This window comes from Mytilus edulis, chromosome 6, assembly GCF_963676685.1.
Source record: "Mytilus edulis chromosome 6, xbMytEdul2.2, whole genome shotgun sequence".
Classification (NCBI taxonomy): Eukaryota; Metazoa; Mollusca; class Bivalvia; order Mytilida; family Mytilidae; genus Mytilus; species Mytilus edulis.
In genome coordinates this window covers 86,494,654-86,510,214 of record NC_092349.1, presented here as the reverse complement: position 1 = coordinate 86,510,214, position 15,561 = coordinate 86,494,654, and the positions used below count along the sequence as shown (strand labels likewise).

Genomic DNA, 15,561 nt, shown 5'->3' with positions numbered 1-15,561 from the left:
TCAATTGAGTTTTTGCATTTTTGGGAGCTGTGGGCGTCGGCTCCGGTCCCTTGCGCCAAGATTTTCTTGCCATCGGGTATATTATCTCTCCACAGAGGAGTCTGAAGAAGAGGTGTTGCCACACTATTTTGGTTTCCTCTGACCTTTCCTTGATCGGTCAGTGGAGTTAGCTTGCTGTTATGGGAAGCTTGTTAGAGCTCCAGTAACTGACGAGAATGTCATAATTGGAGTGATAAATGTGGGATTTGACACTGACTCGACGGGCATGATACCGTAAGTAGGCACTGCATTCAGCATTGAGAAACTTGATAGAATCCACTTGCAGCCAAATGTTTCTGTAATGGTGTGCTGCTATGAACCAAATATTATTGACTCATAGTAGATGGTAAGTGTGCGTAGGAAGAGACATAAGCCTTTTGCTGGTATCCTTGATAGTACTAGTTGTTTATATTATGTTCTTAAATGGAGATTGTTGTTGAATAATTTGAACTGTCTAATGCAGGGCCAAGGGCCCTGACATATGACTTTTGACTTAAGGTGAAGACACCTTCAACAGCGTTTGCGCAGTTGATGGTTCATGCGAAGTACAATTTCAAACACTGGTATTTATATCTAATAATTTGTCATCAACATTTGATTTTGTTTTATCATGCAAATATTTTGCATTTAACATTTGATTAATAACTGCAACTTATCTAAAAAATATACTATTTACAATTTCCATTGTAGGTGAAAATTTAGTTTTGATATGAAAATCAAAACACAGTCACATCCCAATTGAAAGTTCTGTAAATAGTTTTAGTTTCCCTCTTTTTGTGTATCAACAAATCAAGATAATTTAAAAAGGGTTGAAAACTTCCACATGTTTTACAATTACTTATTATACAAAGACATACCAACCAGAATCGAACAAATCCAAAGTAAACTCGTGATATAGAAATATGTTTGTTTTTAAAATCAGTAGTTTTTCTTTTCCAGACCAATAACAAATATAAATAGTAATATAAGACTATTCTTAATGACTATTGTTAGATTAAGATAAAAAGACAAAAGCAATATAAGGAGATTGGTGGCCTTGGGCTGTTTTCAGCTCTATGATCGGGTTGTTGTCGCTTTGACACATTCCCCATTTACTTTCTCAATTTTATTGAAAGAACGACAGCTGTGTCACCTCGTTTTTAAACTATTTATGATAATTTATGTCAATTTCGTGCCTTCAATAAGACCACATTTCAGGGCCTATTGACTGACACAATGATAATAGGGGTTAAATGGTTATGTAAGAATTGCATTGATATCCAAGTTTATTCAATAATGAACACGCTTTTAATTTCTGCAGTTTTATTGCAATTTATTCAGATCTGTACCTCGGCTAGTTGCAGTTTTGATAAGGTCGTAGCTGACCCGACATTTAATATCAACAAGGTGTTCATAAGAAAATAGTAAGAAAAATTTGTGTGTGGGTTTCGTGTGGCATATCTTTAGTTCTCTATATTGTGTCTATATTGTGTACTATTATTTGTCTGTTTGTCCTTTTCTTTTTTAGCCATGGCGTTGTCAGTTTATTTTCGATCTTTGAGTATGACTGTCCCTCTGGTAGTATCTTTCGTCTCTTTTTTTATTACATACTATATTCTATGCAATGTAATCAATAACTTATACAGTTAGATACTGTATATAATCAAACGTAAATCTGTACACATACAATAAGATCTTGAATCAGTCAGGGAAACCATTTTAACTTAAAACAATGATAGTCTGTTTATCCTTGGTGTGCATGTAATTTTTGTTTACACGAACGGCCAAGAGTTTATTTAGCCTTCGTTTATAATATAATGTCTTTCACGTTTGTATTACAAAGTACAAATCATCCTATTTGGTGTTGATAACACGGATAAATCGAGAAATTGGGTTGTATACTGGTTTAAAAAGTAAGCTACACATATTTTGTCTATTTAGACTACTCCAGTTCTGGAAATTGATTGTAGTCAAACAAATATAACACCACAACACATTTGCTTTTCTCTTCTGAAATGATCTGATAAAAATTTATTTCTTTTTCCTTTTGTTTAGTTTTTAGAAGTATGGTATGAACATGAAAGAACGACTTTTCAATGGGGAGTAAATGGAACATGGCACTCGTCGGTATGGAATTGGATCCAAGGTGGAGATGGCAACACATACATGGCATATGGAGGATTCTCGTAAATGATTTTTTCGATATTTATGAGCTTTTTCTGCTTATGAAGATTTTAGCATATCGATTCAAAACCTTTAAAGTTATTGTGTGTAATAAGATCTACAAATACCAGAAGCAATAATCTAAAGTATGAAATAGTCATAGTGTAAAAACTGCATAAGTAGATAAAAATATATACTAGATAATGATGAACCTTAATTCGAAGATAAACAAGCTTACATTGGCAATCAAATCACATTTTATTTTTTATATTTATATGTATTATACATTCGATTTCAATATATTGGTGTAAATCTGGCTATTAACTTTAAACATTTTGGACTATTACTAAATAAACTCATCATAGATAACAGGACTAAATTTTGTATATACGCCAGACGCGCGTTTCGTCTACAAAAGACTCATTTACATTGTCATATTGCCTTTTATAGTTGACTATAAGGTATGGGCTTTGTGCGTTGTTGAAGGCCGTACGGTGACCTATAGTTATTACTGTCTGTGTCATTTTGGTCTGTTGTGGACAGTAGTCTCATTGGCAATCATACCACATCTTCTTTTTTATATCATCAATGACGCCCGAATCTAAAAAAGATAAAAAGGCCAAATAAAGTATGAAGTTGAAGAGCATTGAGGACCAAAATTCCTAAAGGTTTTGCCAAATACAGCTAAGGTTATCTATGCCTTAGTATTTCAAAAAATTCAAAATTTTGTAAACAGTTAATTTATAAATATAACCATATCAATGATAATTCATGTCAGTACAAAAAAAGTGCTGACTACTGGGCTTGTGATACCCTCGAGGAAATAATCTCCACCAGCAGTGGTATCGACCCAGTGGTTGTAAATAAACTCACAAAACAGTTTACCATTAGGTCTTTGTATTTGTTTTATTTATTAGTTACTTAATGGAGTATCTGAAATGAGATAATGAATGTCCGTTTTTTTTTGTGTCTTGTGACTCTGTATATAAAGCAATTAAGATGGTCGTTACTAACAAGCCTATATATCTATAATACTAAAATTACGAGGTCCAATTTGTCAGCCGTCATCACGTTAATACGACGAATCAAAGAATTCAACTTTATATATAACTTATATAGAACAAAGGTGTAGATTAAAAATTACACCACTCCAGGCCCTTTTGTTTTCCACGTAATTAATATTGCCAATAATTAGGAAGTTCCGGGTCGAGTCCGATACCGATACCAATAGTATATTCACCTGTTACCTATTACCTTATCTGTGCGTTCCACATCTGACAGGTGCACCACCAAACGGTGTATTCATGATTAATATGCTATATACACGGGTCATAATCACAGGGTTGACACTACTTAATTGTCAAATTGTTACCTATTGTAGTATTTTATTCAGTAAGACTTTCTACTATAACAAATCTGGACTAAAAAATAAGGCGTATAGGTACAGTTTTCAATTTGTTTGTGGGCATGCATGACATAAAACAGCGAATCAAAGAATTCAACTTTATTCATAACTAATATATTACAATGCTGTCGATTAAAAAATGCTCCATTCCAGCGGACCTTTTGTTTTCCAAATAATTAATATTACCAATAATTGATAAGTTCCAGACCGACGGGTTCAAACAGAAAGATTTGAAAGTAGAGAAAACTGTGTATCTTATAATCGGCATGACTTTATCAGATGACAATAGTATACTAATACTAAAATAAGGCTTGCGCATAGTTATATACTTTAATTCATTCACAGACCCGCGATATCACGGGTGTGTTCTAGTATTATATTATAATTTCGATTAAAATGTTTGCAATTTCAACAGAACATTTTCAAAAACGTACTCGACAGCAAGGACTGGACTGATATCTGGATCAAACGGATCATACATATTAACAGCTGAAAATATATACGAAGGTATGAATATTTATGTTTTTATTCTTTTACTTATTGTGTGGTATACATATACTCCAAACGACATCTCGGACCAACAGATAGTATTCAACACTAGTGTATTTGTTGATCTATTATTTATCTATTGTCTTATATTTTTATTTGTTTAATCGAAATACAATAGTTTCTATTGAGTAAACAGAAGTCTAGACTAATAGGCATGATTACAATTTCATTGGCATGCAAGGAAGTAAAAATGTACCCAAAACAATATTGGCACTTGTGTCATCATATCAATAAGTGTTATTGAAATATTGAGGATTGTTAAATCGATACATACAGTCATATAAAAATGTTCTGACAACATAAACATTTGCATGCACAACACAAGACATCGTATTCTGAACAGGCAGAAGAAATAACTGTTTAAAATATTTCAATCTTTGATTTCTATAAAATATTCAAATTCAAAGTATCTATTTGAAAAGTATTTAAGCATTAAGTATCAGTAATGTTTATACAATATAAAGCAAAATACCAATTAGAGAACTCTCAAGAGACTAAATGACACAGCAATAACAGCCGTATAGATCACCCTGCGGCCTTCAACAATGAACACAGCCCATACTGCATAGTCACCATTTTATTTTTATTAAACAAACTTCATTTGTACCAAACTATATTAATTTCACTTCTTGCAAACAACAATGGCAGCACAAAAAAATAATAATTGCACACATTTATGATTGCTTAAAATCCATAAATAGGTTCCAGTCATTTTCATATACAATGATGTTAACTTCTTGTCTTTTTTATTCATTGATATAACGTAAATAAAATTAATTCCTAAAACAAAAACAACAACAAAACATTTCCCGCAAGAAATATTTGATAATTGCTTCCTTTTTAAACTTTAGTATCATTAAAAGTTATTTTTGTAGCCTTCATATCTGATAATCAACGAAATCCTTTCTTTTTTTTAAACAACATAATTAGATATTGTTTCGAATATTGGCTTGTTACAATATCATTCAGTAGTCCAAGCTCCTCCTGATGTTACAATCTACTAATCACTCAGGGTACTGATTAGTTGTAAAATACATATTACATTTTGTACATCAATATACATTAAATAATATCACTTAATCACTAAATATGACTATTCATATGTTTTCTAATAGTTGCTAAAACACTACTTTCAATTTTCAAACATACATGTACTCTTCCATTGAACTAATTAAGAAAAATTGAGAAAACATTGACATTTTTTGTCTTTTGATCAGATATGTAGTAGGCTTTGTAAATTGAAAAACCCACAATTGTTAAAAAATACTTAAAGTCAAAATATTCTTCTTCAGGAGTTTTATATCAAAATACTAAGTGTTTTAGTTTTATCTGAAGAGCTATTTTACTGTTCTTTAAAACTTCATTTATTTTATTCCAAAATAGTTTTAGATACAGACACAGTATAAAGAACGAAATAATATTACATTGTATTTTTGCTAGAATCATCATATAATCAATATTCCAAAAATCCATAATTTTAACAAAAACAAAGATTGTTCACATATCTAAATATTTTTCCGATAATTATGCACATTGTCTTTCTCTCTCTTTACCACAGCTTCGTTACAAATCGTATACACAGACTACACTATTGCATTGGTGTACATGTGTTACGCCAAGGAGACAAATGGGAATTGTCAAATGAATAAAGTCCACGTGGCTTTCCTTGGAAGACACAAACAGTTGAGCGCTCACCAAAGACAACAACTTGTTTCCCATCTAGATGGAACTTGCATCCAAGAGCACGATATAATAAAGTCTGATTTAGGTAAACCTTACATCTGCTACTGTTCTTATCAAAGATTGTCTTTTTATGTTTATATGTTCGTTCATTCGTCCGTCCGTTCGTTCGTTCGTTTCTCCGTCCGTTCGTTCGTTTGTCCCGCTTCAGGTTACATGTTTTTGGTCGAGGTCAGGTTAAAGTTTTTGGTCAAGGTCAGGTTAAAGTTTTTAAACTGATGAGTCTTATGTAGACGAAACGCGCGTCTGGCGTACTAAATTATAATCCTGGTACTTTTGATAACTATTTAATCGAGGTAGTTTTTGAAGAAGTTGAAGTTCAATCAACTTGAAACTTAGTACACATGTTCCCTATGATATGATCTGTCTAATTGTAATGCCAAGTTTTTACCCCATTTTCACAGTCCACTGATCATAGACAATGATAGTGCGGATGGGGCATCCATGTACTTCGGACACATTCTTGTGTGTTTAGTAGTTCCAAATTCACGCAGCCGACATCCAGTGTTGTTTACTGCCATCGTCGACATCTTCATATGTGTTCGATACCAATAAAAAATCAAAAATATTCTTCTTAATACCAGTATTTAACTTTTATATCCTATTTGTATATAAACGATAAATGTTTTAATAATACAATTAATTTTATTGGCCATACAAATATTCTAAAATGTAGCCGGAAAAGCCATTTCAATAACTTGAATTGGAAAGCTCCTCTGTTTAGACCACTTTGATAATGCTTTCATTCGTGTTCTACAAAGAAATGTGTCCAATGTTTCCTAATGTTTATTTAATGTTATTCACCTCAAGACAATGTGTGGGTAGTGGTAGTGTTTTCTATACTTCAAGTCATTATAGTATCAGAACATTGCTTTGTTAAAAGCCGTACGGTGATCTATATCTGTTAATGTTTGTGTAATGTGGTCTCTTGAGGAGTGTTGCCTCACTGGCAATCATATCATACCGTCTTTTTTTATAATACTTATTGTTTTTTTTTCTAATATTAGGACTTTGGGTCGCACCAACACCAGATCCTATAATACGTAAGTATAATGTCTCGAAAGATAATAAATAAAAAACGAATAATAAAGTCACATGAAACGAATGACTGGTGAAAATAATGTGTATCCAATTCTTGAACCAATTCATGTAAATATCATAAACTTAGTTTTCTGTGCACGATTATATCATTTTTTTACGCAAACATATCGTGTAATTGTCATTTTTTCCCTCTCTGTCTAAGATTTTGTGAAAATATGGCAGCTAATTATTTGTCGTGTTTTGAAGCCGTATTTTACCGATTGTTACCTTATAGTAAACAACCATCAACGAAGCATGGATATTGAGCATGTGTATAACATGTACAATCAGATAATAGTTTATTTCAATGACAGATCCATGCGCATTGTGATCACCGGAATTTTACGAGAAGGGTCACGCTAAGGTCACTTGCATACGAAAAATATGTCGGTGAATTGCTCTCTGGGAGCAAGCAATAAAAAATGTAAATTTCTTCTCAATGTGGACAAATTAAAGAATGTTCTTCAGAAAAAAGTATATGTACATAAATTTTATAATCAAAACTATCCATTTAGTTATAAAAAAAAATGCATCATTTTTTTTTATTTGAGGTTTCATATGACGTTAAGGAAAAAGTAATTGAATGACATATTTTTGGAAAAAGGGCTTCGATTTCGCTATTATTAACCGTGTGTACTCTTTGATCGGTACTTCATCTGTATTTTTTTTTTTTTTTTTTTTTTTTTTGTATCTTGAATGGTATTCATGCAATGTTTCGTGACAATTTCATAGTTTTAAGTATTTCTTATGATAGATGTGTGTCCGATTCTAGATATCGGAATAAACTTTACTGAGCCAGTTATTTTTCTGAGTATCATCGTTAAACATTACTGATACTGTGGTATACCTATGCTCAATCAATTCTCTTAAGTCAATGTATAAACATGAAGCGAAAAAATTGTAAATCGAATGAAATTCAAACAGATCATGGTAATTGATTGAGTGAGCATGTCCTGCAATGCATGTATTACTTTTCATTAACGATGTTACCGTCATGGACACAACTGGTTGACAAAAAGATAACTCAGTAAGAATAAAGAGTAATAACTTCCAAAAATTCAAAGGACTATAAACACAAACCAGTTGTCAAAAGAAAAAGACAACACGAAAAAATCGACAAGAAATAACAAAAAAATACAAAGGTCTAGATAGAAATGTGAAAAACTAGCAGCATAAATACTTAAGATTTACATTCGGCTGCTTTGATGATTTCCTTTAATTTAGTTTCGTCCCCGAGGGTATCACCAGCCAAGTAGTCAGAACTTCGGTGTTGACATGAATATCAATAATGTGATCATTTTTATAAATTTCCTGATACCAAACTTTGAATTTTTCGAAAAACTAAGGATTTTCTTGTCCCAGAAATAGATTATCTTAGCCGTATTTGGCACAACTTTTTGGAATTTTGGATCCTCTATGCTCTTCAACTTTGTATTGTTTGGCTTTATAACTATTTTGATATGAGCGTCACTGATGAGTCTTATGTAGACGAAACGCGCGTCTGGCGTACTAAATTATAATCCTGGTACTTTTGATAACTATATTCAATCAATGATTTCTTGATCACAACAAAGTTTAAGATGAAGTTTTCTGTATCATCCTTACGAAGTAGTGTATGTGTAATAGAATTTTTTTTTTCTTTATTACTACAGTTGGCTAAAAGTTGCAGATGGTTTGATAATAGCTACATGTATACAGATATGAATAAAAAAAACTAATATGGTTATATCTATTTTAATATGAAAAAAGATGTTGTATGATTGCTAATGAGAGAACTCTCCATAAGAGACAAAAATGACACAGAAATTAACAGCTATAGGTCACAATACGGCGTTCATCAATGAACAAAGCCCACATCGCATAGTCAGCTATAAAAGGCCCCGAAATGACAATGTAAAACAAACGAGAAAACTAACGGCCTAAAAGAGGGACGAAAGATACCAAAGGGACAGTCAAACTCATAAATCTAAAACAAACTGACAACGCCATGGCTAAAAACGAAAAAGACAAACAAACAACAGCACACACGACACAACATAGAATACTAAAGAATAAACAACACGAACCCCACCAAAAAACTAGGGGTGATCTCAGGTGCTCCGGAAGGGTAAGCAGATCCTGCTTCACATGCGGCACCCGTCGTTTTGCTTATGTGATAACAAATCCGGTAAATAGTCTAATTCGGTAGGTCACATTCATGAAAGGGAAGGGGATTGTAGTTACGACGTAAGGAACATATCCGATATCATTTGTGAAACGGTTATTCCATAACGGTCAACCAACTCGTGATGGCGTCCGTTAAATTTACGAAGGGATGATTGCAGCTTCACCATTTGGAACTCTTGGTTTAGTAACTTCCTTGTGAGCAGCAACCCTCTAATCAAGACAATCATGATAGGAAATACAAGCACGGGAATATCGTATCAATTGGGAGATATATACCCCGTATGCAGGTGCTCCTGGAATGTTGCTACTTAGAAATGGAAAGTTCACAATTGGAAAGCTGAAATCATTTCTTTTGTCGTAAAGTTTTGTTTTCAACCGACCCTCATTGTCAATTTCTAGATGTAAGTAAAGATATGAGGCCGACTTAACTGTATCTGTAGTATTCTTTATCTTTAGCTCGATTGGATAGATGCGTTCCACATAGTCACCATATTTTGAATTATTTAGTGAAAGAACATCATCTATATAGCGAAAAGTAGAGTTAAAGGATATTGCTAACTTCTTATCTTTCTTCCTAAGGAGTTTTTGCATGAAATCAGCCTCATAATAATAAAGAAACAAGTCGGCAAGTAGAGGGGCACAGTTTGTTCCCATTGGAATGCCGACAGTTTGTTGAAAAACACGTCCTCCGAATGTAACAAATATGTTGTCAATCAAGAAATCAAGCATCTTGATAATATCAGTTTCAGAGAATTTTTTGTTCGAATCAGAGTGATACTTTACAAAGTAGGATTTTTCCCTCCCTAAGACAAGATACTTGTATCTACGTTGGCCATTCTTTTTTACGAAGCAAAGCAATACCAACTCTTTCAATTTGTCTTTTAGTTTAGAATGAGGAATACTAGTGTACAGAGTAGAAAAGTCAAATGTTTTAATACTGTTACAAGATGAAAGAGAGTTAGATTGTATGTACTCTAAAAGATCTTTGGAATTTTTAAGTATCCACATCTGATTCATGCCCCCTCTAGAATAGGAAGTTTCACTATAACTTTGAAGTCCGTCTTTGATTGCTGATAAAATAAATGTTAATAATTTAGAAAGAGGTTTCGTGGAGCACTTGGAAGACCCAGCAATATACCGTTGTTTGTAAGGACACTTATTTCGTTTAGGTATCCAATACAGTGATTGCCTATCCAGTTCTTCATATTTGGTTGAAATTCCAAAGGAACAAAGAACAGACCTATGATTATCCAGGATTTCCTCTTTGGTAAGTGTCGTGAGGGTATATGTTGAGTTTCCAAGTGAATTGTCAATACCTAATTCGATTATCAAGCAGTTAATATAATGAGTTTTACATTCAAAACCGATGTTGTTTGGGGCTTTATCTGCGGGAACAACAACATATTTGTCATGGAGGTAGGATAGGTGTTTTGCAACATTTGGGTTTTTAAGATTAACGTAGCATGGGCATTGATAGACCCATTCAGTTTCTTAATTCTGATTTGTATCAACGACCTCACTGCCTTAATCCATTCAGAAAGAGTGTCTACGTCTTCCTTCTCGCGCTTAGCCCATCGCCTGGCATAATTCTCAACTGGGTCCATCAAAATTTTAAAGTTGTATTTCCAATTGATGGATTTAGGCTCACAATATTTCGGACCTTTCGATAACACATTTCGTAGAGAAGTGTTATTAACAATGTTGAGGTCACCGGTAAAAACGTGGCCAGCAGGATTATATGTGAATTTGGAACTAGCACAAGTGCAATCAGGAGGTTTAGACTTGAAGTCGTCAATATCAAGATCCTGCAAAACGTGTTTGTAATTGAAAATTTTAGTTGCAATAGGTTTAGTATAGGTATAAGAAATGATTGGTACAGACTGGTCTTTGAAATAAGGAGGTATTTTCGATTGAACTAATTTATGATGAAGGATATAGCCTAAGTTGACGCCATCGATACCTTTGTTGGCAAAGGAAAGATTAAGGAAAGATGTTTTCTCTTTTTCATTTTCGCCAATGCAGACTGGCTTGAAAAGTCTCTGACTAGCAATATCCGAAATTATAGCTGTAATTTTGTATTGGTTTGAATGAGGGTATGTATAAGTGGATTCCAAACATAAATTGAACAGAGAATGAAGTCTTGAAAGGGGTAATGAATACAGTTTCGTGCGAATGTGATGAATACCTAACGGCTTTTGTATAATGGCAGCAAGTCATTAATAGATACATCATGCAGAGAAGGTGATGTATAATGACGACGACCATGACTGCGTCTACGTCGAGGAGTCGAGTTGAAAATATTCATCACATTCACCGAGTTACACGAAGGACTAGATAGAATACCTATACCATCAATTTTGTCATTGCAACCATAAGGTGTCGCAGTTCCCAATTGTCTAATCCAGTAGTCCTCATTTTGTCTACGGAGAGTTGTTGAAAGATTAGGATTGTTAGGGCTATGGTATATCTTTTCGATAATGCGTACTGTCATGGAAACGATTGAATGATCGGGCTGATTGAAATGCTGGTATAGAATGTCGTTAGCATTGAGGTTAATGTCTGATCTATGACCGCACATACGTTTGTTTAGCCTTCCTTTCGTTTCACCGACGTATACCAATCCGCAAAGGTTGCACCCTAATCCGTAGACAACATTTATCGATTTACAATTCAGATCATCGTAACTTCTGGTAGAATATGATTTCTTGGTCAAATTGCTAGTTGCTAGCATCTGTAATTAAAATTGCACAAGTTTTGCAGCCTTTGGTCTCACATTTCGAAATGGGACAGTGTTGTACTGTGTCATCAAAAACCAAAATGTCTTTAAGGAGAACTGAACATGGCTGTATATGTGTAATATTGCTGTTGTCACTAGGACGATGATCTGAATGAGTCATGTTTGTGATATTTGTCATGTCTGGTAATGAGGGGACACCTGCCGTATCAGACGACACCGTGTCCATGGTGACGTCTGTTTCGGACCTTTTTAGACTGGGCGACGTCCGAGCCAGTTTCCTGTTAGATCTTCGTAAATTCATGCAATTGTAGTTTTGCTACTGAGCGGATGATGTCCTCGGGGACAAAATGTCCACCAGCAGAGACATCGACCCAGTGGTTATAAAAGAGGGACGAAAGATACCAAAGGGACAGTCAAACTCATAAATCTAAAACAAACTGACAACGCCATGGCTAAAAACGGCCTAAATTATGTACAAAATGAACGAAAAACAAATATGTAACACATCAACAAATACAACCACTGAATTACAGGCTCCTCAAGCTATATTCACAGTTATGAATAATCAGTGTCTACCACACTGATAAAAAAAACTATTCAAAATTTAGTATGATTACAAATGCAACAACAGCAATGAATATTTCTTAAAAGATCCAGGGCGAAAGACGTAAAAATTTCTGCATTTGTCACTGAAAAGTTAAATAACAAAACAAACGAACTCAAAAGAAAATTCAAAACGGAAAGTCTTTATGAAATGACAAAATCAAAAGCTTCAACATATCAAACAAATGGAAAACAACCGTCACATTCCTGACTTTAAACAGGCATTGCCTTATATTAAACAAAATGAAGACAATGTCGTCAGAGTTACCATCATTTGACTGTCTTTATATGGATACAGGATTTCTTTAAAATATTCAAAATTTGCAGAAAATTTTAAACCCACCGTAGTCCGGCCGATCGGTGAAAAATTGCTCAAATAATGAGGAAAGCACCAATTTTTTGTATGATGGTATATTTTTGTGTACTAAGCAATATAAGCTATGGACCCACCCTCAAAATTCAATATGGTGGCTTATTTCAAGATGTCTGCCGTCCGTTCTAAAATATTTTCCAGTATTGCACAAACCACAGTGGAATGATGCTGGAAGCACAAAAAACAACATATTTGAAGGACTTGGTGTACTTAGCAAGATTTTGATTTGATCTGTCTATGAAATACAAAATGGTGGCTATTTTCAAAATGGCCGCCTTGAAAAATAAGCAAATATTCATTATTGAGAATTGACCTGAATATAAGCATTTTATTGATGTATACTGTCATTTATTATCTGTCCCAGTTCTGTCCTTTTTGATTTTGCCTTGCATGTCATTTCATATACAAAGTAGTAGCTTTCATAAAAAGCTGCAGTAGTAGCTTTCATTAAAAGCTGGACTATTTGTTGTCTTGGGTCACACATAAAAGCTGTGATTTGGGATTTATCTGCCTTAAAATATTGTTCAGTGCCGATCTTATTTCTTGAGTCGCAATATTTTGCCACTTGAGATATCAAACTGTGAATTGAGAATCATTTAAACACACATCAGTGAAATAGCAGGAATTGAGGACAACAAGGACAAGAACATTGTAGCAGAAACTGAATCACTTGGGGATATGGAGAAATCCACAGCTGAAGATGCTTTAATAGAGGGCAGCTCAGGAATGACTATTAAACAATTGTACTAAGAATTTTTATCAGATAGAAAACATAATGCTAAAAAAAAACCAGCTGGGATTTACTGCAATATTAAACAGAGCGAAGCGCGAATTGATAAAATATGTGTTGGTTTCATTACGTTTCAAGCTGAACAGAAACGGCAATGAATATTAATAACGATGAGATCAATATCTCAGCAACTTCGGAAGTCTGAAGACAGAATAGACCACAAGGCTAGTAATAATTACTTGGCAGAATTGATGGTCAGACCAATAAGATATTCAATGTTGTGGTGAGACGAATGGACAAGCTGACAACAACTGAGAAAGGAGACACAGTTCAATTTCAAATTCATTTGATCAGCAGGGTACCTTTCAACAATTGTCATTTGTTGTAAATGAATTACTGTACAATCGAAATAAAGAAGTTAAAATGTCGGCAATTTAAGCCATAATTTGACCTTAGTCAGTAAAACACAAGGTTACCAAAAGTACACAACACAATCCATGCCTTGAGTCTTTCCCCGATTGTACTTCGCATGAACCATCAACCGCGCCAACTCTGTTGAAGGTGTCTTCACCTTAAGTCAAAAGTCCTATGTCAGGGCCCTTGGCACTGCATTAGACAGTTCAAATTATTCAACAACAATCTCTATTTAAAAACATAATATAAACCTCTAGTACTTATCAAGGATACCAGCAAAAGGCTTATGTGTCTTCCTACGCACACTTACCATCTACTATGAGTCAATTATATTTGGTTTAGAGCAGCACACCATTACAGAAACAATTGTCTGCAAGTAAATTCTATCAAGTTTCTCAATGCTGAATGCAGTGCCTACTTACGGTATCATGCCCGTCGAGTCAGTGTCAAATCCCACATTTATCACTCCAATCATGACATTCTCGTCAGTTACTGGAGCTCTAACAGGCTTCCCATAACAGCAAGCTAACTCCACTGACCGATCCAGGAAAGGTCAGAGGAAACCAAAATAGTGTGGCAACACCTCTTCTTCAGACTCCTCTGTGGAGAGATAATATACCCGATGGCAAGACAATCTTGGTGCAAGGGACCGGCGCCGAAGCCCACAGCTCCCAAAAATGCAAAAACTCAATTGAAGAGGATCTTTGACTTCATTTACCAATTTGAACTAACTGCCGGTAGATGACAATGGGAAAACAGGAAAAATGTGTGTAGGCTCCAGATTGCCAGGCCGATGTTGGCTTTGGATAAGGTAAACACAGATGATGGATGATTCCAAGGCTTTAAAACATTCATTTGGAGCAGCGCTTCAGCAAGAAAGACGATCAAACCAGATTGGAACCGAAGCATCCCGTCGAAGATGTACAGACAAAGATTCTTCAAGGCATATAATAGAGAGGAACACAGAAACATTAAACAAGGCGTTAAAACAATTGAAACCCTCAATAGAAAACCAGATGGCGATATATGGATCAGAAAGTGCCAATTATGACCATCGACAAGTCTACTTTGCTGTAGCGCAGTATCACCGACCAATAAAGGAATAATGCGGAGTCCTTTATAATGAGGTGCATATTAACCTCACACAAATTGTCACAAAACTAGCTGATGTAATGCTTTCAACTAATCAGCATAACCGTGGATTTGCCGATCAATATAGCCTCTGTTCTTCCAATTCAATGGAAGATCACCTGATCAATATACACGTGGAAGATCTCCTGAGCAAGACAATCGCGATAGATCGCCAGATAGAAATACACCCAAGCTTAATGCCTATCGATCAGCAAGCTAGAGATCATATAGTCCCTAAAGATTAACCCTAAACGGTTAGCATCTCCACGGACAAACTCCAGAAATCCCGGTTATTTCCGACAACGGTCCCCTTCACCAGATACGGACCAAAGTGCAACCCCAACAATCGAGTCTTTAAACAGCAAAGGGTCGGGCCAGTAGGCCAACGCACGATTCCAAAGTCTATTGGCCATGAATCATCACCTCATCACAAAATCGAATAGAGGCCTACG

General features: G+C 34.7%; 1 protein-coding gene across 1 annotated transcript; it reads left to right on the top strand.

The window, feature by feature from the left end:
• Positions 1–1,278: 1,278 nt before the first annotated feature.
• On the top strand, positions 1,279–13,584 carry LOC139526710 (uncharacterized). The gene is made up of 5 exons (XM_071321873.1): positions 1,279–1,425; positions 2,074–2,204; positions 4,002–4,093; positions 5,694–5,940; positions 13,446–13,584. Exons 1-5 carry the CDS (start codon positions 1,315–1,317, stop codon positions 13,582–13,584), a joined length of 720 nt encoding a protein of 239 aa, XP_071177974.1. The 5' UTR covers positions 1,279–1,314.
• The last annotated feature ends 1,977 nt before the right edge of the window (positions 13,585–15,561 follow it).

Bases quoted from the DNA above. Each gene is read 5' to 3' on its own strand.
- LOC139526710 (XM_071321873.1), top strand. From the start codon at position 1,315: ATGAACACGCTTTTAATTTCTGCAGTTTTATTGCAATTTATTCAGATC. The intron at 4,094-5,693 runs GTATGAATATTT...TCTTTACCACAG, and splicing joins AGCTGAAAATATATACGAAG to CTTCGTTACAAATCGTATAC. The intron at 5,941-13,445 runs GTCTTTTTATGT...AACACACATCAG, and splicing joins TACTGTTCTTATCAAAGATT to TGAAATAGCAGGAATTGAGG.